The sequence below is a fragment of the Achroia grisella genome, unplaced genomic scaffold (genome assembly GCF_030625045.1).
Source record: "Achroia grisella isolate CSIRO2021 unplaced genomic scaffold, CSIRO_AGI_Agris_v1 utg592, whole genome shotgun sequence".
In the NCBI taxonomy this organism is placed as follows: domain Eukaryota; kingdom Metazoa; phylum Arthropoda; class Insecta; order Lepidoptera; family Pyralidae; genus Achroia; species Achroia grisella.
The window spans coordinates 560,620-587,568 of record NW_026712955.1 but is presented as its reverse complement, the minus strand read 5'-3'; the positions used below and the strand labels follow the sequence as shown (position 1 = coordinate 587,568).

The following is a 26,949-nucleotide window of genomic DNA, read 5'->3' as shown; positions in this document are numbered from 1 at the left end:
CAACAGGAAGTGCATGTTTCAGTCACACATATCACTGATGGTTGGTTTCATAAACCCGTTATGACTGGGGGGATGGGGATTGTTAGTAATGTGGATTGTTAACCCCATGTCAGTTCGACCTCCACGCGGTTCCCCCTGGAAACCATCGTATTAAATTCCTGACGAATTTGTCACGATGGGCTAACTGATCTGACCTCATGCTCATCTTATTATCCTCCACTGGTGCCCGCCAGCGTAAACCGTTAGCGCAGGCGGGTGCACCATTCCATTATCATTCCCAAAAAAAAACCCGTTATGACTAATTGTGCACGACGCAGCTCTTTATATATCATTTATGATCATTTGGAAATCTATCTCATCATAAGAAGAACGGGCAAGAAACTTGCGTGTTGCTCTTTTAAATATATACATAACTAGCTATTGACCGCGGCTTCGCTCGCGTTAATTTATCTCCTTAGGGATGGAATTTATCAAAATACTTTTGTAGAGGATGCCTATGTCATAGTAGCTTTATGCATGCAAAGTCTCAGCCCGATCGGTTTAAAATTGACAAAGTTTCATACAAACTTTCATCCCTTATTTTAACCCCTTGGGGGTAGAATTAATCAAAATCCTTTCTTAGAGGATGCCTATGTCATAGTAGCTTTATGCATGCAAAGTTTCAGCCCGATCGGTTTAAAATTGACAAAGTTTCATACAAACTTTCATCCCCTATTTTATTCTCTTGGGGGTAGAATTAAACTAAAATCCTTTCTTAGCGGATGCCTACGTCATAACATCTACCTGCATACCAAATTTCAGCCCGATCCGTCCTGTGGTTTGGGCTGTGCGTTGATAGATCACTATGTCAGTCAGTCATCTATGAGTTATATTTTCTTTACTCATGTAGATTTCAATGAAAATGCCTTTAGGCGTTAAGTCCGCCATATGTACTTTTACCTTGGTATTTTGTGCATTGAAGTTATATAAATAAATAAATAAATTTCACTAAGTGCCTCGCTCACGAGGTTATTCCACTGGCTCTACATCTTTCACTTGTAACATATTGGATTCCTATGAAGTTTACTGACTTTATTAATATCTGCGAGAAGTTCGCTGAGCGCAAAGAATATTTGTGTTTTATCAGACACCGCCGAGTTGTTTCCTCTTTATGATGAAGCCATCTTTGAACTTTAACCTTTGATCATGGTTTATTTTATGGTAAATGTATCAAATATTTATAGATACTTGTTTCAATTAGGGTGTTATAGATATAGTTTTTATATTTTGGTCCAGTTACCTTTATTAGACCATTAATAATTTATACTAGCTGTTGCCGCGACTTCGTTCGCGTCGAGTTTAACTTTATTTTTCCAACATAAAAGTAGCCCAAGTTACTGACATCAGTTCGTGCTATTAAAATTCCCGTCAAAATCGGTCTAGCCATTTCAGAGATTAGCCGGAACAAACAGACAGACGGACAGATAGACAAAAATTGTAATAAATATTATTTTGGTGTATGTACCGTATTTATATCCATATACATGTAGTAATAAACGGTTATTTCAGTGCTACAAACAGATATTCCAATTTTATTTATGAATATATATGTTGTGTCTATATTATTAAAAAGTTTATTATATAATTATTATTAAAATATTTTGACGACCTCGGTGGTCTAGCACACCGCTTTGCGTCCGATGGTCGCGAGTTCGATTCCTCGCACGGCACCAACATTTGTATTCATAAGTATGATTCTTTGTATCAGTCTGAGTATTTTCTATGTATAATATGTATATATTTACGATAAAAAAATTCTATGCATTTGTATCAGTTATCTAGTACCCGTAACACAAGCTTTAGATAGCTTAACTTGGGACTAGAGGGCGCTGTGTGAATTGTCCTGAGATTATTATTCTTTTTTTTTTCCCAAAAATTCTCATCTCCCCTCTTAAGGAGAGGAGATGGCAACATACCCCCGGCAGAAGCACAGTCGACCGGGGTTCAGGGCCCCAGGGAGAGAAACCGGCGTACAATGCGGGCAGAATCTAAGAGCACCGCTTTCTGCATCTTTCCCGGGAGTGAACCTCCCCGGAATCCCAACCGTCTGAGATGTTGCTCCAGACTGGTTGGGATCAGACCGTTCACCGATATAACGATTGGAATGATTTCGGTGGACATCACCCCCCACATTTCGGTCACCTCGTGAGCCAGGTCGAGATATTTTCTCTTTTTCTCAGTTTCGGCTTTCACGAGGTTCTCGTCATGCGGTATGGTGATGTCCACCAAAAACACCCTCGAGAGTGCCCGATCCATCACCACGATATCTGGTTTGTTCGCAAGAACGGTCCTGTCCGTGATGATGGATCGGTCCCAGAGCTTGACGCTGTCGCTTTCGAGGACCGGCTGGGGCTCGTACTTATAGTACGGCAACCTCTCATTCGCGAGGCCGTACTTCAGAGCAAGTTCTTGATGGAGTATTTTGGCTACCTGGTTGGTTATTTTCGCCCTATGAGAATGTAACGTAACATAAATATTCCATGATTTACAGTCCCCAATAAACTTAAACAGATTTACAGATCGCCAAAAAGCTGATAAAAGCTGTTTCATGTATTTATTTGGTTTACGACGGCGGCGCCCCCGGCGGCCGTATGCCTCAACATTTGATATGTGGCTCACAATAAAATAGTTACTAACATGTCACTTACTGATTTATTACCACAAACGTATTACTACAGAATTGTACGGTTAAAAGATTATTTGTTGTTACCTGACTGTGCTAATCTGCAGTTTGTATTCACACACTTAAACTTAAATTGTAATGTAAGAATAAAATTATTTAAAAGAGCAACGCGCAAGTTTCTTGCTCGTTCTTCTTGTGATGAGACAGCTTTCCGACTGAGCGGTAGATTAAAAAAAATGTGATGAGTATTCAAAAGTGCTTCAATGTGAGTTTATTTGAAGAAATGATTTTCTATTCTATTCTATTCTATTCTATTCTATTCTATTCTATTCTGTGTGGAATTTCATTACAATCATATTTTAATGTTAATAATTATTTTTTTTTTTTATTTATTACTCTTTATTGCACCATAATAACAAAAAAAAAAAAACATATATACAAACGAAAACAATATTTAGATTATGGGTACAAAAGGCGGTCTTATCGCTTATGCGATCTCTTCCAGACAACCTTTGGGTAGAGGAGAAAAGACAGAAGGTGGTGGATGGCGCATGATGGAGTAGAAACATTAATAATATTAATATATAAAATAATACATATCATAAACATATACATTCTACATAATATATAAATACATAACTTATAAAATAAATATACAATAATATAATACAAATATATACGAGTATAGGTACACAGCAACATATATGCAATTATGAAGGCGACAATTTAGTAATAAGAAAGAAAGGACAGCAGAAAGAATATTTACTGAGAGAGATAGTGCGATTTCACAGCGTTCTTGAAAATGGTTAGTGATTGCGCACTCCGTATGGAGGATGGTAGTGAGTTCCACAGTCGCACGGCGCGCACAGAGAATGAGTTAGTGTAGAAAGAAGAAGTATGGGAAGGAGTTTTAAGGCATAGGTTTGTTGCACTGCGTAAGCCATGATTTTGGGACTCACCGAGAAAAACAAATTTTTCTTTAAGATAGTAGGGAGTTACAGGGTTAAAAAGAATGGAGTAAAGAAGAGAGAGGATATGCCAGTCACGGCGAAGACGTATAGGGAGCCACTTGAGCTTTGAGCGATACTGAGAAACATGGTCATATTTGCGTAGTCCAAATATAAACCTTATACAGATATTTTGAAGGCGCTCAAGTTTATTTAATTGGACTTCGGTGAGGTCTAGGTAGCAGGTGTCGGCATAATCAAGGACAGGAAGGAGTAAGGTGTGTGCAAGCGAAATTTTGGTGTCGACGGGCAAGAAATTACCCAATCTTCTTAGTGAGCCTGCGACCATGAAAATCTTTCGACTAAGCTCAGCCATCTGGACTGACCATGACAAGGTCTTATCAAAGTGAATTCCGAGATTTTTGACACTGTCGCTATACTCTATACACACACCGTCTAACACTATCCGCGGAAGCGTACTCGTTTTTATTTTGGCTATGTAGCGTGGGCTGCCGATAATGATGATCTGAGTTTTTGCCGGGTTTAATGCCAAACCGAAAGATTTGCACCATTAGTAATTACCATCCAGGTCTGTAGCAATAGTCTGTATGGCGGTTGTAATGTCAGTTAACGTAGCTTGTGTATATATCTGTAGATCATCTGCATAAAGGTGGTATGAGGAATGAAGTTGTGTAGTGATGGAATTAATGAATAACGAAAAAAGAAGAGGAGATAAGACGCCACCCTGAGGAACGCCGGCAGAAGTATGACACCACGATGAAAAGGTATTGTCAATACGTACTCGTTGCCGACGCCCAAACAGGTAAGTTCGAAACCAGTCAGTTACCATTGGAGATATGTTGATTGAACGCATGCGTGCTAACAGAATGTCAATATCAACAGTATTAAACGCATTACTGAAGTCCAGTAATGTAAGAACTGTTAATTGCGAATTATCCATTCCGTGCCGGATATCATCACTTACTTTAACTAAAGCAGTGGTCGTACTATGACCAGGTCTGAATCCTGATTGGAGTGGATTTAACAGGTCATTTCTTGATAGGAATTTACTAAGTTGATCATGGACAAGTCGTTCAAGAGCTTTAGAAAGGAAAGGAAGAATAGAGATGGGACGGTAATGGGAAAAAGAAGACGGCTTACTAATTTTAGGAAGAGGAATAATATGGGCATCTTTCCAGATGGGAGGGAAAAAACTAGAGGATAGGGAGTTGTTAAAAATTGTGGAGATTGTAGGGAGGATAATATCGAGGATAAGATGGACCATAGTACGACCAACACCATCAGTACCCATGGCATCAGAGTTGATTGATAACAAGCTCTTCTCAACATCACAATTAGTAACTAGATTAAACTTAAAACTTGGATAATCAGGAGTTGGAGTAGTTGAAAGGAGATTTAACGTATTTGTTTTCATGTTGTTGTTAATAACAAAGGAAGATGAGAAGTGCCTATTAAGGTTGTCTATGTTGACATTGAAAGAATTACTGATGGGATTACGATCTTTACCAACCCCTAGAGATTTGAGAAATTTCCAGACTTTGGCCGGATTACCATTCTCGACAGATTTATGAATATGGCGTCGTTGTGCCTCTCTACACACCTTATTGCAGTGATTTCTAGCTTTAATGTACTGGTCCCGATATTTATCAGGGTCGGATTTAAATTTAGATTTCGCCTTGTTTTTAATGATCTGGATGTCCTTAATTTCTTTAGTTAGCCAAGGTGCAGGTAGATGCTTCACGCGAATAGGTCGAATAGGAGCATGGCGATCATATAGGTCAGTGATAATTTTGTTAAATATCTCCACCTGATCTTCGACAGATCCTGTATTATGAACTGAGGTCCAATCAATGTCCAGGGCATCCTTACGCAAACGGTTTAAATCGATAGCACCAAAATTTCGTCGCATCAGGATTTTATGTCTGCATTTCGGAGGACGTATTCTAAATGATAGGAAAATAAGGTCGTGAAAAGAAAAGGCATCCGCAGTGTGTTGACCATGTTTATCGACAAGATCAGGGGAAGAGACAAGGATAAGATCTAGAAGGGAAGGTTTACAACTAGGAAAGTAATGCGTAGCACGAAGGGGCAAGATAGTGAGGTTACAGGCATCAGCCATAGATCGGAGACAGTCTGAGCGATAATCATTTTTAAAAGACATGTGTTAAAGTCTCCTAGTATTATTGTATGTTCATAGGATGGGATCATATTCTCTAAGAGATTTTCTAGAGGAGTGAAGTAATCAATTGTAGGAAAAGGACTGTACACAACACCTAGGAGTATTTTGGAGTGAGAAAGACTGACTTCGATGAAAAGGTGTTCTGCTTCATTGGAGGGATTGTTACTATTTGAAATGGAAATTATATAATTAGTAGTTACCTAATTACTGTTTGACGAAAGTTAGTAACAATTTGGTAAGGTTTTACAACAAACTGCCAGAGTCTGTACTCAATTTGCCAGAGAAAAGATTCAAATGTCTTATAAAATATTTTCTTTGTAAAAAAGCTTATCATAAAATTGAAGAATTTATAAATGATAATAATGTTTTTGTGGAAAATATCTAACTTATAATTCATAGCGCTGGCAGTGTTATCTGATTGAACAGAGATCAAGTGCGTAGCGGTTCCTATGCTGATAGTCGCATGCCTAATCCTTGTGTATGTAAAACCTAAAACAACGTTCATTTAAAAGAGCAACACACGATTGTTTTGCTCATTCTTCTTATGATGAGTCTGCGTTCCAAATGAGTGGTACAATAAAAAAAATGTGACTATTCAAAAGTGCTTATATTAAGTTTATTTGAATAAAGATTATTTTTATTTTTATTTCTATTAGTACTATTTATTTATTAATGAATTTATTACTGTCATTTTTTAAATTAAATGAGCATGCGGCTCACTCCATGGTAAGTGATTACCGCCGCCCATGTGCACCCGCAACACCAGGGGAATTGCAAGTGCGTTGCCGGCCTTGTAAAGGAATAAGCTCCTTTCTTAAAGGTTTCAATATCGTAACGGTTAGGATATACCTGGTTAGGAAATAATTGCTGGAAGGTGATAACACAATGTGGTTGCGCGTGGCAAAAATTTTCGGAAAAAAAAGTGAGAAGACTCTAATGACAATTATTCTAATTCTCCCCTCTCTAATTATTCTATATTAGCAGCTGGAATTTTGCTGTATTTCATGCAAGCAGTGCCGCGGGATATAGCTAGTTGTAATAAAAAAAAACAATATAACTGTGTGATATTTTTTAATAATTCCATATTTCTTGGAATTGTAATCATTAATTTCAGTTTTTGAACAATTTTTTTTGTAACTACTCTACTACGACTAACTGCAGCCAACAGCATGGCTGCAGCTGGCCTTTACAGCTTCACCGGACTATACAGTACAGATGGCACTCCAAACCCGTGGAAGGACTTATGGAGCGACTGAAGGCTAACTCCCGCTTGATGGATACGACTTTAGTCTAATACCGCTAGGGGTTCGAACCTCGGCTCAGAGGGGGAAAGGGGATTGTTAGTAATGTGGACTCATGACCCCATTACTAGCAATGTACCACATCAGGTTGACCTCCAAGCGGTTTCCCCTGGAAACCATCGTGTTAAATTCCTGGTGAATTTGTCACGATGGGCTAACTGACCTGACCTCATGCTCATTTTATCATCCTCCACTGGTGTCCTGCCAGCGTAAACCGTTAGCGCAGGCGGGTGCACCATTTCACTATTACAATAATAAAAAAAAACCTCGGCTCAGGCCATCGTAATATCCATCCCTGTTTGAATTGAACGGGAGATCGATCGGAGGGGCGTCTGGGGGTAACGGAGTGCTTAGGCGCGCGCAGGCCCGGTTGATTGCGCAGTATGATGTGTTTGAGGTCGTCGCCTTCGCCAGCGAGGACGGTGTCGTGAGACAAATTATTTATCATCAATTTTTTTTGTTCCAGACTGTCTCCACCTACAACTCTACCGGGAACCAAAGGACCGTTACAAAAAAGGACAGACAAAGGCTTCTCTCTCACTCCAACACTTCCTCGGCTTTGAATCTGGCTTTACTTTAGACAAAGAATCGAATACTATTGCCATAATATGTCAAGACGTGACGGTGGTTTTGGCATTTGAGACCAGGGAGAGGCTGATTGCATGGCAGGTGAAAGTTGGGGGGCAGTTGGGGTCCTCGAAGGAGTTCTTGGTGATGATCGGCAGTGGAGGATCGAGGAAATTGCCAGCTGGACCGGCCAGGCTACACCTTCAAGGGAGAAGATTTGCATTGACGAGTGGAGTTCCACCTCGCCTGCTGGGGCTGTGGGAACTGGCTCATTTGAGGTACGTTATATTCCTTCAACAGTTTTATAATTATTTTAGTAAACTTTTTTTTTATCTGATTTATCACCACTAGAGTAGGTACTAATAATAAAAATAGTTGAATGTTCTGTAAAATAGATTAAGAGATTATTATCGAAGATGGGTAACCACTAGGGAATAGTGGTTACCAATCTTCGACGGTTTTCAGTTCAAATCTGGTCGTCATATAAAAATTGTGTTAATTTATATTTAACGGCCTCAGTGATCTAGTGGTTTAGCATACTGCCATACTTTTGATGGTTGCCGGTTTGATTCCACCAATATTGTTGCAAATAGTTTCTAGCGCTGATTTTCAATTAACCCACAGTAAGCATGCACATAAATTACAATTTAAATAAATATATAACAGATATTATAGAAATATAAAACAATATTAATAAGAAAAAAATCTTATATAAAAACAACAATATTTTATACATCGTAACTTCGTATTTATGAGCAAGAGCTCCATCAACAAGCGCGTGGGTCTTAAATTATGATTGAACTGGCTGACCCAACTTCGTCTGCATCTTACTCAATTTACATTATATCTTTTTAAATTGTAGTCGATATATTATTCTGATAAATAAGCTATATTATTATAAAGTTTCATCAAAATCAGTTTAGCATGAAAGAGAACAAATATCCATACTTACAAATTTTCGCTTTTATAATATTAATAAGATATTTTCTATGAAATGAAATGAAATGAATATTTATTGCTTAAAATGTGGTACATATGTGGTTTTTAAGGTCTTTAGAATTAGTTTCACACATTTTGTCATTTCTGACATGCAACAGACAGAACAGATGTCAATTTTGGTTATTCTTAGTTAGTCAACATTAAGTACGTACATTATTTATAATATGAGTATGTCAATTTCGTATTAATGAAATATTTATAAATTATACATCTACTATAATATGTTCATACTTCACGTTTATAATATAATAATAATAATCTCAGGACAATTCACACAGCGCCATCTAGTTCCAAGTTAAGCTAGCTAAAACTTGTGTTATGGGTACTAGACAACTGATACATATACATAGATTTATTTTTTGTGAATTCATACATATATAATATGTATGAATAGAAAACACCCAGACCGATACAAACAATCATACTCAGGAATACAAATGTTTGTACCGTGCAAGGAATCGAACCCGCGACCATCGGTCGTAAAGCGGTGTGCTAGACCGCTAGACCACAGAGGTCGTCATACTATTACTATGATTAAGATTAATGATTTAAAAACATAAATGGAGTGTACAAAAGGTTTATTGATTGATAATAATTCTAATAAAGATAAATTTAATGTCTTATTAAGATTCAACAGTCTAAAATTTCAAAGGCATTACAAGGCATAATTCGCGGTGAATACGAAATGCAATCAGCTACCCAAGATCTTCTAGTACAATGAAAATGTATATGTGCCGTAGTAAAACTGGATGCAGCAGGGGACCATAAAGCCGAACAATAAAAGTCGATCATTTCACGGGCTCCCCATAAACGTGCAATCTGTCTGTCTGTGGTCGTTTTATATTTCGGTATCTGCACTCACGTTTGTGGAAAATGTGGTATGCAATAGTTCAATTGAGTTCTAGTTTTCGATCGTTTATTTTATTCACTACTAGCTACTCGCCCCGGCTTCGCCCCTGTGTACATGTATTATATATAATTACCTTCCTCTAGAATCACTCTATCTATTAAAAAAAACCGCTTCAAAATCCGTTACGTAGTTTTAAAGATTTAAGCATACATAAGGACGGACAGACAGTGACAGCGACTTTATTTTATACTATGTAATGATGTAGGTCATATTTTCTCGTTCTATTGATCTTTTTTTTAATACAAAGAGTTAACTCTGCAGTTCAATCATTCTAGTTTTGACGATTTTATGATGTTATTAAATTTCATCGGGACAGAAATTTCTTTTAGTTATTATAGATTTCATAGTATAAAACAAAGTCGCTATCGCTGTCTGTCCGTACCTATGTATGTTTAAATGTTTAAAACTACGCAACGGATTTTAAAGTTTGTTTTAATAGATAGAGTGATTCAAGAGGAATGTTTATATATGTCATACGTGTACACTCCTGTAAAGCCGGGGCGAATAGTTAGTATTATTAATAAAGCTAGTACTACTAATATAAAGTTTTGCATGAAGAGGACTAAAGGATAGGACAGTACAAAAATAGGATCAGATTCGCTTGATCTTCTGCTTCCACTTTTCTTGCATTCTAGGAATGAAAAGCAACATTTTAAAACAAATAAACTTGATGTACTGGTTGCAGTATTTTAACCGCAGGACTTAATAGCGAGTGACTTCCGCCGCCGTTGCCATTTCGTCTACAATGCATATGCCGCCATTTTAACATACCATCATTGTTAAGTTACTTATTACTTGGCAAACTATCGTTACTTGCATTCTTGCCAATTTCTGTATCGCTCTAAATACTATTATTGCAAGAAACAATTTTTTTAAAAAGGACAAGAACTTTGACCTACGACCCACATAAAGCCAAAGTAGAATTATGGAAGTTAAATCATCCTGCTCCTTTGGACTTTATTCAACCAGCCGAACACCTGCCCCCAGGTAGCCTGCAATGGCCCATTTGGAAATCGCTCATCAGTCTACGAACCTAGATGGGCCGCTGCAGGTACAACTTATAAAGTGGGATGCCGCTTTAAGGGAGGCTTCTGACTGCGGAGCGCCATACCAGACTATGACATACCTCTTGACTTGTCCTTTGTGCCAAGTATTCTGCACAAAGGAAGACATAAAAAATGCGACGGAATGCGCAAGGGTCGTCACGGCGTTCTGGGGAAAATATATTTAAATATATGTATTTAGTTGTGGTTGAAACGAAAGAAGAAGAAGAAGACAAGAAACAATATGAGATATAAATACATATTTGCGTTGTTCCGTTATTACAATTTTGGCTAGATTATCTGGTATACTCGTGAATAGATGCTTGTAGTAACTGGATTTCTCTGACCACGATAGCACATTAATATTGTTCCATCAAGTATTATATTTAATTGTTCATGAACTGTGGCATATTTTGTTGTTTGTAAAATACGATTTCAAAATACGATATCTTTAAAATGTAAAGTTTTATAACATTTGAATCTGCATTCAGACTGAAAGGTAGAAATAAAAACTGTTCTCTAAAGTCTGTTCAATATATTCCATATAAGCATATTGAATATATTGGAATAAATTAAGATTATTTCTTATTTATTATAGTTCATATCAACTATCTGTGGGATTACAATTTAACCCCTTGTTCATATTAAGATCTTTTACGATCTGTAAAATTACGTTTCTTTTAAGTCCCTTGAAACAATAGATTTAAGAAAAGGATTTAATAACTAAAATAGTCATATAAAGTAGTTTAATAGTTAGATTTTATACATTTTATAAAACATTTAAAAGGACTCTCATCGACTTTCTTTGTTGTCTAATTAAAAGTACACTGTTGCTTAAAATCAGTTTTGAAGCATTCTTTTAAATTTGTCAATGCTTTTTAACATTATCCATAATAAACGGAAGAATAACGTACAAAAAAAATCTTAACAATGGTAGTATAGAATTTATTTAAACTATTATGATAATTTAAATAAATATAAAAAATCTGTCACATCACCATCCGATGCATGGCTCATGATTGATTTCTTTTACAGACGCTATGGTGTTGTGGAAGGAAGATTTTGCTTCGAAGGTGGTTCTCATTGCGGTAAAGGAGAAGGTCTCCATATGCTTATTACGGATCAAGCTCAAGACATAACAGACTCATTCGATATGGCTGCTCACGGCAATTTTTCTTTACAACGCCCTGCTACTTCACGAAAAAGTACAGGTATATACAAGTTCATATTATTCTTCATGAAATACTTATGTAATTGCCTATTTACGAAACGTTATTAATTTTCAGGTACAGAAAAAAATAAATCACGTCCTAGTACTCGACTTTCCGATTTGAACACTGCTGATCAATCAATACCAGATACGTCAAGTGGTTTGTATGAAGAGAACTTCTTTGGAGAAGATTGTGGCAGAGTATCTCCATACTGGCCCTCTGATGAGAGGCGAGGTTACGATGAGCCTGACATAGAAACAAATCCTAAACCATTATGGAGTGGAGCTGATCATGTCACTCTAGAACGTTGCACAAACTGCCTCACAAAGCTGGGCGCTATATCTCGTTCTTCTACAGTGGCTCTTACACCTGGAAACCATTTCAATCCAGCTTGGACTATGGAAGCAGTTCCTGAAAGTAGTTCAGACAATTCATCAAATAGCACAGAATATTTGACCCCAAAAGCAATAAGAAAAACTTTAGAAGGATATCACTGTACAGAAAAAGCTCCGGAAAGACCTCCCAAACCATCACGTTTGGACCAAAAGAAGCCTGTAATGTCACCACTACCATCATCTCAGAATTGTTCCTGTTCTAAAAATGACAACGTATATATAAATAACCCAAAAGTTGGTCCTTATGAAAATTATGATGTTCCTAAAACTACGCACACTGAAGTTAGTATATAAATATATAAATACTTGTTTAGATTATATATTTAAACTATAAGTAAATTATATTTTAAAATTATTCCATTATTTCAGATCGACAACGCAGAATATTACGACACACCAAAAAGAATACAACAAGCATTGGCAGATGATCTTTTTCAAGTTACTAACAATTCGAGTCCAGGTTCCTTAGTGCTGAAGAAAAATTGTGGCTGTATTTTAAAATTTGGTTCAAGAAAAAAGCCAGTAGTAGTAGAATGCGATGAAAATATACAACCTGTAGAATGTCCGTGTCAAAAAGTTACAAACTGGGCAAATAATTTAATAAGTCTTCCTTATTGTAAAAGAAATACTAATAGTGAAATAAATACAGAAATAATAAATAGTCAGAAAACTGATCAGACAGCTTTGTATGCTACAGTTGATGTTTCTAGAAAAACTAATAGACAAAGTGGCTCAATCGTAGAACAGGATCATAAAAATTCTCAAGTTGAAGAAACCTTCACAAATTACCAAAACATAGAGCCTAAAGAAGAAAAGGAATTTGAAGGTGCATATGCAAATTATGAAAATCTTGAATTTGCTTTATCATTAGAATATTATGAAAATGCAAAGGACTTATTAAAGAAAGCTGGAGTAACACAAACTGAATTAGATGCACTGAGTGCAAATATAAATGTTGCCACAAATGTTTTGCCTAAAAAATCACGGCATTGTTCTAAGTGTGGTCATTCACAAACAGGTTTACATAAATTACAAGAGGGTGTTAAAATTAAAACTGATGAATATTTACTCATGGAACCGTCATCGGAAATGAAACGTGATACTTGCAATAAAGTTCTTAGTCTGAATCCAGGTTATACACCAATGTTACCGAATCCTAATTGGTCCCAAAGTTTGAAACATCCTTTATATAAAATTAATCACGTAGAAAAAGAAAAATCACTGAGTATACCTACATTACATGGCAGTTGTAGTAGAACAAATAATCAAAATATTGTAGCTAATAATAATAGAGAAGCTATGCAAAAACGATCCAGCTCAGTAGATTCCGCAAGGCTTCTAGAAGATTTAAAAGAAATGGATAGTAGTATTGGTAGCCACGCTACTTCTTCATCACTAGAAACTTTGAGAAACTTAGCATTAGAAAACAGAAGATCTTCATCTCCCTGCGAAAATGACAGGGAATGTTATGAATGTTGTAAGTCATCGGGATCAGAAAATAAAACATCGGAAGAAAATAGTTCTAAAGAAGGACCTCATTTGAGGAATAAGCACATGGATAATGCACAAATTAAAAGATCGTCTAGTGTTCCCTGCAAATCAGGTGGAAATAGAGACTCATCGAGTTCCAATGATTCAGGAGTTTCTAGTTGTTCCTTAAAACATGGCGGAGGTGAATTTAATGAATTTGAAATGCCTTTAACTTCAGGACAATCTAGATATCATTATATGATACATAAAAGAATGAGAGGTAATTTATCTGGATGTCTGCATTCGTCATTGCCCAGAAAGTCAAAGTCATCAGATCCTTTGAGGGACATGTCCTTGCAATTACATAAAGCAAATATACCGGCTAAATCGTCATCTGCTGAGGCGGAAGTACCTGTGTTGCCACCAAAACAGTTGAAAGGTAAGTATAGAGTATTTGTCATTAGTATGTTGCATTTTTTTATACAGGAGTCGCCCAGTTTGTCTTCTATGTGTCTTTATTAAGCGAAGTAGTATCGTAAACAAATTCAATTTATATGACCATATGAAGTACTATTTGACATACTCTTACCCTATCTAATTAACTGAAACGTTCATATATTAATAAATGCATTGTTGTAATTTTAGGCGTGGTGGATACACATAGTACATCAAGTGGAACTTCCGATATGTCTGACTATATTGAAACATTATCAATGACGTCATCGCATTCCTCATCTGATACTCCTACTGGCATAAGGTATTTATTGATTCTCTTTCTTTAATCTTTTTGAGACATTTTGAGTTATAGAGGCCAATGATTATTAGAATATTCGTGTAATTATATTTATAATATTCTTTTTTCCAAGGTACATTTTGTATAAAGTCGTCTCCGTGGATTCTTCTGTCTCCTCTTCACTATTTCTGTCCCTATGCAGCTTGCTTTGTAGGCTAGGATTGAGATTTGGCAGTGATATTATTGAGTACACAGCTATAACAAATTATTCTTCAAGGATCACCATCAAGGAGCACCTCATGCATAGGGGTGCTAAACTTCTAGACCACTAAAATAAATTTCAAGTATATTTCTTTATCATTTCAGACTGAATCGTCAACCGACGAGCACGCTACGACCGCGATCAGGTAAAGAGTACCACAACCTGGACCCGATCCTGACATCAATGTACAAGAGCGGAAAAGAACTGGCTAATTACACTAACTTACCTTAATTGTAATCTTATCTTAGATTTATATAAATGAGAATCTTATATCCTACGTACAGATTATTAATACTGGGCACCTTATTATAAATCTGTTCCTAATTTTGATCAATGAAAGAAGACTAATTACGTAATTAATAATCATGAATGTAGTCCTGACTCTTAAACTAACACAAACTTTGTGTAAAATGAAATTTATTTCATACAAAGTTAAATGTAGTATATATAGGTTAGAACTAAGAAATGAAATATAAACAAGAAACAGTGAAGAGGAAACATCAGAAGATAGAAAAAGATGAAATAAGAAGAGAATATTAATCAGCAGTTGTTTTTATAAATACACTAAACAAAATTATGCTTTGTACGTTGAACTTAATATTAGTTTTTCTAATATTGATAAATATCGACTGTATAAAATTATTATCACAATATTCAATGGCGTTAAAATAGTACGTGATGAAAACAGAACTGAAAATAAAGATTTAAAAAAAATATTATCGTGCTTAATATAGCAATAAAGTAAATAAATGAATTCATGAAACATTTTCATTTGAACAAGAAATTATAGAAGTAAAAATATAATTCATTGCTATTCTAAATTGAGAAATAGAATTTTATTTATAACTTCATCTTAGACTGTTATTGGCAGAAAATAAGATCAAACAACTTCTAAAATTAATGCAAAGATTGCAAAAGGACTTTCAAATTTAGTTTTCTCGATGAACTAAAAAGCTAGTGGAAATTACGAAACTACGAGTAAATATACGGATTTTATAATACTTTATCCATCTGCTATACTCTATCTTGATATTTTTATCTAATTCATTATAAATATTTTATCGCAAAATTTTTAAATTTATATGTACTTTCAGCATTTGATAGGCTATATACCTAGTATTATATACATATGTTAGTATTTTTCGAACGCACATAGCATCTACATATCCTGCTGTTAAGTTTTGCTATCGTTAAATTTCATACATGCACCTAATACTGGTATTTTAATTACAAACTAGCGGATCCAATAATTTCATTACAATAATGAAAAAACCCAGTTTTCATTACTATTTATTACTTCTGTTTCGTATTACAGAAAGACTGAATTTGTAATTTAATTTATTTATTTATTTAGTGGATGTATTCTAGTCATTATACTAGTGTTATGCATTTTGTACCATAGTCGTAATAAATTTAAGTTAAATAATGATTAGCGTAAATAACGATTAAGTTGGTTAACGATGTAAAGTTGTACAAATAATTTAATAAACAACGATCACTATTCAGTAATCAATAGGAATGTAAAAACACATTTTATACGAAATTTTACTATTCAATATTTATCACAGTCTGTTGTATAAATAAATATCTAGTCTAATGCAGCAATAAGCGAGTTCCCTGGGAATGAGAATGTGGAATGAAATTTGTGTAGTTGTATAGTACTAAACATATATTTTTATTTGTTTGTGTCGAGTGACAGTATTGTATTTACCTGAGCTATAGGTAACAATGATTTCACAGTCGTTTATCGTTAGAATCGTTATCGTTTGCAATCCCTAGTGTACACGATGATATTTATAAGACAATGATTTTACAGGTGTTTATCGTCATCATTATTATCGTTATTGTTTGCAGTACGGTACGATATTTATAAAATACTAAAACAGATTCTCACCACTGTTGTTTTTCGTTATCATTTCTTAATAATTATTTCATAGTGGATCATGTGACGAGGAGTAAAGTCAGGCGTGGGACTTTGTGCAATATGTAAATGATAGTGATGAAATTTATAGAGTTTGAAAAGTAACTTTACGCTGATAGTTATTATGATCAATTTTGTGTGTCAACTGAAATTGACAGTTATATATACTGATAATGGAATGCGTTAATGGTTTACGCTGGCTGGCCATTGGAGGATTATAAGATGAGCATGAGGTCAGGTCAGTTAGCCCATCGTGACAAATTCACCAGTAATTTATCACGATGGTTTCCAGGGGAACCGCGTGGAGGTCAACCTGACATGGTACATTGCTAGCAATAAGCTCATCAGTCCACATTACTAACAATCCCCTTCCTACCAGGCATTATTATCAGATTATACAAATCAAACTTTATTACTATTAGCGTAAGGTGACTATTTCAATATACAGGGGTAGTGTCGTTTTTGTGAATTATTGGCACTAGTAAATTTCATCACCATTTTGAATTTTTTTCTTATGATGTATTAAGAGTTGACTTTATTTTTAAATAACGTAACGTTTTATTTTAATTAACATTTTGACCTTAAAAAATAGAAACAATTGGACTACTGTTTTAATTATTAAATTTTTTATTTATTTATTTCATTCTTTATTGTATTCACTCCTTACATAAAACATAAATAAAATATTTATTTAAATATGAATTAGCAGTTTTAAGATTCGTGTGTTATTATTGCATTATTTTATACTTGAGTTATAAGAAAAAATAAGGATTTTATTATATATTGGATTATGTAATTTTTATTCATTATAATGATTTAACATCTAGTTTAAATTTAAAAATACCTATTAAAATTACTAGTCAAATGTATGTGATATCACTCTATATTTGTTAAAATGATCTACTAAACAACCAAATTTATTTTTTGTTTATTTTCGTATTTGTATTCCAATGTTGTTATATTTAATATGTTTTAATTATTTCATTTATGTATCGATATTTACTGGTCGACCGTCAGCTAGAGTGAAAGTTTTAAGTCATAAGTTTGGAAGAGCTAACAAAAAGTCTTGTTCTATTGGTGAAATAAAGAGCCTGGCCTCTGGAGAGCTATTCTGTAAGCATCACTTACGATTTCGAAATCGAAATTCGTGGTGAGGTTGTAAATTGATATTTAGTAAAACTCGATAGCGGGGTGGAGGTAAAACAGGCACTAGTGATTTTTTTTTAAGTAGCTCAGTAGGAACTTTATATTTGACAAATATCTCGAGTGAAGCCAGAATACCAATGCTGGTCATGGTGAAGCCTCCAAGGATTAAGAGTCAGACTCCGCTGTCGTGGACAGTACAGATGTTAATTTTTTTTTTATACCTTTGTCAAGAATCGTGAAATAGTACGTACAAAAATTTATTTTTATTTCAATGCTGTTATTGATCGATAAATAGCAAACTTTATGTGGAAAAGTGAGCGATGTAATTTAATGAGTCAAGTAATTGTTTGTAGTACTATCGCTAGTGTATACTCGGTACTAGTCGTATCGTCCTCAAATATAACTATGTATACTTTACTTACATATACAATAAACATATTATTATAGTAATTTGTAAACAGGACTTTTATTTTGGCAATTTATCCTTACACAGTATTTTAATGTAAACACACCTTTATTTTGGGAGACTTTTTTTTTTATTGGATTTTTTGGGCTATTGTCAGATGTGTAGCACCTGTAGCACTGCGACCTACATAGATCTATTGTGCTCGCCCTTTTCAAAGTTCGCTACCCAGACCCGTCAGGGACAAGAATTGAAGGATATTCTTCGGAGCGATGGTTTTTATCTCCTCCTGGGATAGTCTTGCTTCGAAAGTCTTCGAAAGCTTTCTGGAAAGTCGCTTCCGCTTAAACGTAAAGGATTTTCCGATTTTCCAGTTTTCAGCAATATATAGAGTGATTCAAGAGGAAAATTTATATGTATAATACATGTATACCCGTGCGGAATCGGGGCGAGTAGATAGCATAGAATAAATATTAGGTTATTCGGAAAGTAATTTCGTTTTTTCCTAACTTAGGATTTAATTGTAGTTTTTGCACTCAACTTCACACTTAAGCCGTATAATTTTTATATGCTTTGAGAGCTTATATATAAAAGCATTGGTTGATGCGAACCGGCGAATAGCACGTGAGATAGGATTGAGGTTAAATTTATCAAATTTCACAATTTAAGACCACTTGAAAGGCCTGAAATGTTATAAATGTTGTTATTCGCAGATTCAGCTTCAATCGGCCTTCCCGAGGGTGGTGCATCCTCGACATCAAAATTGCCGGATCGAAATTTAGCGTACCAGTTCTGGTACTGGCGTACTGTTAACACATCTTTTCCACACACGTCGGTCAATTTCTTTCTGGCTTGGAGAGCATTTTTGCCCTTTCTGTAGTAAAACAGTAAGATATGTCGAAAATGATGCTTATCGCTTTCCATATTTAAAAGGGCACCAACCAAAAACTACTGCCTAGAATTAATGGAATTTTTCATACACAGGCCTTGTTATATGAGCTCTCAAAGCATATATTTTTTTTATACCACTTAGGTGGCAAATAAGCATACGGCCCATCTGATGCTAAACGGTTACCATAGCCTATGGACGCCTGAAACACCAGGGGTGTCACATACGTGTTGCCGACCTTAATATACCCCTCTTGAAAAACCACATGCTGTAGTCTCTCGAGAAAACCTCGGCAGGTAGTTCATTCCACAATCTAAGTGTACGCGTGTGTATACGGCTTAAGTGTGAAGTTGAGTGCAAAAAATACAATGAAATCCTAAGTTAGGAAAAAAACGAAATTACTTTCCGACCAACTTAATAGATTTTGAAGCGAAAAAGCCTGTGTGTGTAAGAGCCTGGTTTGTCGGCCACAAAGATTACTAAGCTAGTACAGTGGGAGATCGACTCGAAGCGGTTGAATATGCACGATGCATCGTTGCATACATTAGCTGATATCTCGTGATAGGGTTGGCACCAAGATTTATGCCTGCACGTGCTTGACTTTGAGATTAAAACGTCAGAACTTGTGTGTTGCGATTGCATTATGCAAATGGTTTTGAATCTCTTGCTCGGTTCGGTTGTGCAAATACTTATGATGTAAGTAGATCCAATATGAAAATATCATGTATACACGGAAGAACTTAGAGAGCTTTAAAAAACTTAAAGACTGTACAAGTAGAAACTTACGCAATGTAAATAAGGTAATTTTACCTAAATGCCGTTTGCACAAAATCAGTAATTCATTCTATGGTAATTGCGTAAGATTTTACAATAAACTACCAGAATCTGCATTAAATCTGACAGAGAGGCAATTCACATCTTATATTAAACAATTTTTGTGTAAGAAAGCCTATTACAGGATAGACGAATTCATAGACGACAACATATCAAGTAAATAATTAGTTTACTAGCATACAACGTTATAATTTATTTATCTCATTGCTTTCTTGATTTAATTATTTCAGAAATATGAAAGCATAGTGGTTTTTGTATTGATTGCCGCATGCATTCTTATGTAAAATGTGAATATTTAACTATCAGATGGCAATTGTAAGTAGCTTTGACGTGGTCTAGTGTTTTGAGTAGTCATGCTCATTAAAATGTCCAGACTTGTGGCGGCGTGGTGGGCCGGGTCATTGGGCTCCCTGAAATATGGTCGAGCGCAGTGATGGCTGGCTCATCCGTCATACTTGTGAACGGGTGCTGCTTGTAGGGACTGGTCTGCTCTAATCACTATGACTGATTTTCTCTTATTAATTGTTTAACCAGTTGGTTATATATCAATATTTTTTCTATTTGAGTATTTAATTGAATTAGTGCTAATTGGTGGTTTGTATTCACACACTTAAACTTAAAAATGTAAAGTAATAATAAAATTATTTAAAAGAGCAACACGCAAGTTTCTTGCTCGTTCTTCTTGTGATGAGACAGCTTTCCGAACGAGCGGTAGATTAAAAAAATGTGATGACTATTCAAAAGTGCTTCGATGTAAGTTTATTTGAATAAATGATTTTCTATTTCTATGAATGGAAAATATTTTATTATTGTTTTCTGTCATTTTGTTATTTCTTCATAATAACAAACATTAGGAAAATAAAATTATGCCTAATTTTATTTTTAAAGTTTCGTGTTTAATATAAATAGAAATAATCTTATTCAAATAAACTTAATATAAGCACTTTTGAATAGTAAAGTTTTTTTTATTCTACCGCTTATTCGGAATGCGATTCATTACAAGTAGAATAAGTAAGAAACTTGTGTGTTGCTCTTTTAAATAAATATTGATTTACTTATATTTAATTAACAACAAAGATTAGGCATGCGACAATCAACATAGAAACCGCTACGCAATTAATCTCTGTTCAATCAGATAACATTGTCAGCGCTATGAATTTTAAGTTAGATATTTTCTACAAAAAAAATTACACATTTATATTATTAACCGACCCGGTTATTGTTTAAACTCTCGTGTTTAATACAAATTTATATTCTTGATCCCCTATTTTATCCCCTTGGGGGTAGAATTAATCAGAATCCTTTCTTAGCGGATGCCTACGTCATAATATCTACCTGCATGCCAAATTTCAGTACGATCTGTCCAGTGGTTTGGGCTGTGCGTTGATAGATCACTATGTCAGTCACCTTTGAGTTATTTAGATGTGTTTAACTAACTTATTAATTTGATCACGTGGCAACCCTACCCGGTAATGTTACAGAGTACGGAGCATCCACACATCGTTCCAACTCAGATAAAGTCATTGGTATTCTAACAACGAACTGAATGAAGTAACAGTAACATGGTATGATATACTTTTGTTTAGTTCGCGACAATAAACCCTCTGGTGTTCTTAATTGGGTAGAATAACTTATCATACGGCCCGCCTGATGGTAAGTAGGAGACCTACCAAGCAGACTACAGAAAAAAACAAACAAAAAATAGAATAACAAATAGTGCGACAATTACAAACAAATAACAGTACACAGATTACGTGTGGGCGCGTGTGCGTGCATGTGTATGTCTGTCGAAGCATCTACTGAATAGGTCCGTGCTCAGCATAATGCTGCAGCGGCTGGAGCGCTGCAACGCTGTTTTTCAGCACAAGACTTACTACACTAACTTGTCATACGACACGCCTGATGGTAATTCGGAGACCTACCAAGCAGACTATGACAATAAACCCTCTGGTGTTCTTAATTGGGTAGAATAACTTATCATACGGCCCGCCTGATGGTAAGTAGGAGACCTACCAAGCAGACTACAGACTATCTATATACATAGAAAAAAATTGGGGTGTCTGTTTGTAATATTGAAATAAGCGTTTTTTACTACATGCATACGAATATAAATACGGTACATACACCAAAATAACATTTTTTACAATTTTCGTCTGTCTGTCTGTTTGTTTCAGTTAATCTCTGAAATGGTTGACCGATTTTGACGGGACTTTTATTCCCATGTAATAAGGAGTAACTTAGGCTACTTTTATTTTAGAAAAATAAAGTTATATTCCACGCGGACGAAGTTACGGGAACGGCTAGTATAAATTATATCTAAATATTAATACTTGAAGCAAAAACTTTCTACCATTTTTATGAAAATTACGCGGACGGAAAAATATGAAATTTCAGAATCCCTAATTTTTTTTAAAATTATGAATAAAAAATATATTAAACCAATAAAAAAAACCGTCCAGTTCAGTATACAGATTCAATTGAAAATAACTGGCAAGACACTCAACAGATTTTTTTAATAGCCAATTTATTTTTCATGTTCATGTATGTATAATACATGTACACCCGTGCAAAGCCGGGGTGGATAGCTAGTAAGCTATATTATTGTAAAGTTTCATCAAAATCCGTTCAGTATTTTTTGCGTGAAAGACTAATAAATATCCATACTTACAAACTGTCGCGTTTATCATTACATAGTATAAAACAAAGTCGCTGTCGCTGTCTGTCCCTATGTATGCTTAAATCTTTAAAACTGCGCAACGGATTTTGAAGCCGTTTTATAATAGACTGATTCAAGAGGAAGGTTTATATATTTTATAGATGTACACCCGTGCAAAGCCGGGGCGAGTAGCTAGTAATGTTATAAAGTAAAAATTTTCATCGTTGTAATTGTATATCTTAATTATATGACTCTTTTGAAACATTTTATTTTTCAAACAAAGCGGCATCGTAATTTCGATATTAAAATTAAAAGGATAAAGGATCATATTCCATTGATGGTGAGCAACAAGATATCGTACTAAGAGATAAAGTGTGTATTAACTTCTAAACGTCTCACTTAGAGGATATTTCAAATTTTTATTACTCCTTAAGTCGACTCATAAATTTAGTGAGTTTTATATAGCCTCGCTTAAAATTTTTAATAATTTCCGCGTAAGCTAGTGTCGCCATACGACTAGATTTATCGGGACAGTCCGAGATATTTAGTGTGTTATTAAATTGTGTTGCTATGATACATTGAACGAATGCAGCTAACGTCGCGTTGGCGTCACGCTGCCGCGTCGTCTCGCCACGGTAGTTTATTTTCAATTATGAGAAGTCATTTGTATTGTAGAGTGGGACAGCGTATGTAGGACGCCCTGCAGCTAGGAGCCGCGACAACATACGTAGGGTTGCGGGTTTACAGGAAGAGACGTTGACGTGTCGTGATATATATATATATATATTTATTCTTTATTGCACTACTACCTTTCCGCCCACGGCTTCTCCCGCGTGGGCTATAGGTTATCGCACGATTAAAGATACGTGCTCAGTAGTGGTTGTGGGACGTTTCTGGTAATTGCGTAAGATTTTACAACAAAATACCAAAGTCTGTTATAAATCTGTCTGAAAAAAGATTTAAAGTCATATAAAACACTTCCTTTGCAAAAAAGCTTACTGTAAAATTGATGATTAGAAGTCAATGATATCGTTCATGTTTTATAGCAAAACTTAAAATCCATAGCGCTGACAATATTATCTGATTACACTAATAATGAGTGCGTAGCGACTTCTATGTTGATTATCGCATGCCTCTTACTTGTTATACTGTAATTGTTATATAAAACAAACATCTATTCAAAAGAGCAACATACAAGTAAAATTCCTTGCGCATTCTTCTGTGATGAATCTGCATTCCGAATGAGTGGTAGAATCAAAATATGACTATTGAAAAGTGCTTGTAATGAGTTTATTTGAATAAAGATTATTTCTATTTCTATTTCCAGTGGCGTGCCTTGGAAGAAGCCTATATCCAGTCTGCATATGTCTGCAGTGATGATGATGATGATGATGATGATTTATACATGAGATACAGAAAAAACATGAATTAATAAAAGAAATGTAGGTGGCTTTATGTGCCGCAAAAGTGAAAAGGCAGCCAACTCAGCATAATACTACAGATAACTCTGCAGCATATCTTCACGACTAATACTGCAGACGAGGTAATCAAAGGTCTGTGGAACGGATCTTAATGAAATTTGATATGACCGTAAATTGTATAGACAGATAGATAAATATACATAGATAGTACATATATACAAATACATTGATACTTTTTTTTTCGTAAATAAATATCCAGACCCATACAAACAATTATACTCATGAATACAAGAGGAATCGAACCCGCGACCATCGGAAGTAAGGCAATGTGCTAAACCACTAGACCACCGAGGCCGTCGTCGTATTTCTGATAATATATTTTTAAACTTCACATTTCTTTTCCCTAAAATTTATGAGTAATTTTTTATTATATCCCTTGTTGGGATAAGTAAAGGGACAATATTAAAAGAATTAAATAAAATTATTTAAAAGAGCAACACGCAAGTTGATTTGAAAAATATCATGTAAAGTGTATTTGTCTCGAAAAGACGCAAATGAAGTTGCTGATTACAGCAATTTTGAGATTATTGGATACCAGTGCGAGAGGTACTATAGGTAAAATAAGACGGTACATTAAATTCCTCGCCCCGCACGGTAATAGTAGGCTAATATCCTCATTTAATGGAGCTATTATGTGCCTTATTAATGGGATATTTATGGATTATTTTAGCTGGTACGTCATGTACTGAGCTAGGTAGTAAGTAGCTATGACGTGGTCTAGTGTTTTGAGTAGTCATGCTCACTAAAATGTCCAGACTTGTGGCGGCGTGGTGGGCCGGGGCATGGGGCTCCCTAAAATATGCTCGAGCGCAGTGATGGCTGCCTCATCATTCATACTCGTGAACGGGTGCTGCTTGTAGGGACTGGTCTGCTCTAATCACTATGACTGATTTCCTCTTATTAATTGTTTAACCAGTTGGTTGTATATGCAATATTTTTTGTATTTGATTATTTAATTGAATTAGTGCTAATTGGTGGTTTGTATTCACACAATTAAACTTAAAAATGTAAAGTAATAATAAATTTTTTTAAAAGAGCAACACGCAAGTTTCTTGCTCGTTCTTCTTGTGATGAGACAGCTTTCCGAATGAGCGGTAGATTGAAAAAATGTGATGACTATTCAAAAGTGCTTCGATGTAAGTTTATTTGAATAAATGATTTTCTATTCTATTCTTATTCTAGGTTTGACTTCATTCAAAGTCTTCTGCGTGAGGTTTTGTATAATATTTTCACCCGTTAAAGCAACTTATTTTGTAAACTGTATTGATTTAAATGGTGAGATATGGTAGGGAAATTACTGAGTATAAAGGCATGATTTTTTTTTTTCTTATTATTAAAATTAAGTGAATGATATCGTAATGTCGTGATGTCCATGGCGCCTTTTATGTATATAGTTGCGAGCTGTCAATATGGAAACTTGTTTTGAACCAAAAACATTCTCAGTGGTAAACCGCTAGAGTTTACTTATAATAATAATATAGTAATAATAATCATTTATTCAGCATAAAAAAGAGTACAGAGTAAAAGAGAAAACTTAAAAACTAATAATTCGCTATGCTGAAAAGGCTTCCACTCAGCTGGTGCCGCAGCGTGTCACTACAGCGCTGATTTTCAGTAGAGCCACTTGAAAAAAATAAATAGCATTCGTAATGAATATATTAAATATATAAAATGAAGAATCAGTTAAATGGATGACTTATAAGTATGTGTGGATAAATAGAAGAAAAATATATAAGGATAAAAAAGTGTTGATAGAAAGACTTTTGTGTAATATAATATAGCTTGAATTTATTTATTTATTTAATCAATATATATGTATATATGACTACTGTATTTATCTGCCACGTTTAAGATTTTTGTGCTTTTAGTAAATATTTTTTAAAATGATGATTAAAAGACGAAACTGACTAAATAGTATTTTGAATCGGGTGTGGTAAATTGTTCCATCATTTGATAGTCTTTACTTTACATCTGATAGTCGCCGGTTCAATTTCTCGCGATATATATCAAGTTCAGTATACATATCCAATTGAGAAGAACTATAATAATAATAATAATAATACAGGATCAGGTGGTTAAGACGAACAATTACCGAAAGCACATTCTGAAGGATGGCACTGAGGACATCTGTCGGGCATGTCGCCATCCCGGAGAGTCACTCAGACATGTGCTTTCGGGTTGTTCAGCTCTTGCCAACACTGAGTACTTGCACAGACACAACCAGGTAGCCAAAATACTCCATCAAGAACTAGCTCTGAAGTACGGCCTCGCGAATGAGAGGTTGCCGTACTATAAGTACGAGCCCCAGCCGGTCCTCGAAAGCGACAGCGTCAAGCTCTACTGGGACCGATCCATCATCACGGACAGGACCGTTCTTGCGAACAAACCTGATATCGTGGTGATGGATCGGGCACTTTCGACATCACCATCGTGAAAGCCGAAACTGAGAAAAAGAGAAAGTACCTCGACCTGGCTCACGAGGTGACCGAATTGTGGGGGGTGATGTCCACCGAAATCATTCCAATCGTTATGTCGGTGAACGGTCTTATCCCAACCAGTCTGGAACAACATCTCAGACGGTTGGGATTCCGGGGCGTTTCACTCCCGGGAAAGATGCAGAAAGCGGTGCTGTTAGATTCTGCCCGCATTGTACGCCGGTTTCTGTCCCTGGGGCCCTGAACCCCGGCCGACTGTGCTTCTGCCGGGGGTATGTTACCATCTCCTCTCCTTAAGAGGGGAGATGAGAATTTTTGGGAAAAAAAAATGAATAATAATAATAATATATTTATTTTTCTCCACAAAATCATACATATTATAGAGTGCTGCAGAGCCTTTGAGGCATGTAAAATTCTATGCAAAAATACAGATTTGTGGAGAACTGGTGCCTGTACTAGGTATCCGAAGAACCTGTATCACGGG

General features: G+C 35.4%; 1 protein-coding gene across 1 annotated transcript in view; it reads left to right on the top strand.

Annotated features, from left to right (window-relative positions):
* The window catches only part of LOC131848793 (uncharacterized), a 421,780-nt gene extending 405,450 nt beyond the window's left edge, over window positions 1–16,330 (top strand). The window contains 5 exon segments of the mRNA XM_059198730.1: window positions 7,577–7,955; window positions 11,665–12,517; window positions 12,605–14,144; window positions 14,351–14,462; window positions 14,805–16,330. Coding sequence (XP_059054713.1) covers window positions 7,577–7,955; window positions 11,665–12,517; window positions 12,605–14,144; window positions 14,351–14,462; window positions 14,805–14,931 — 3,011 coding nt within the window. The 3' untranslated portion in view covers window positions 14,932–16,330.
* The last annotated feature ends 10,619 nt before the right edge of the window (window positions 16,331–26,949 follow it).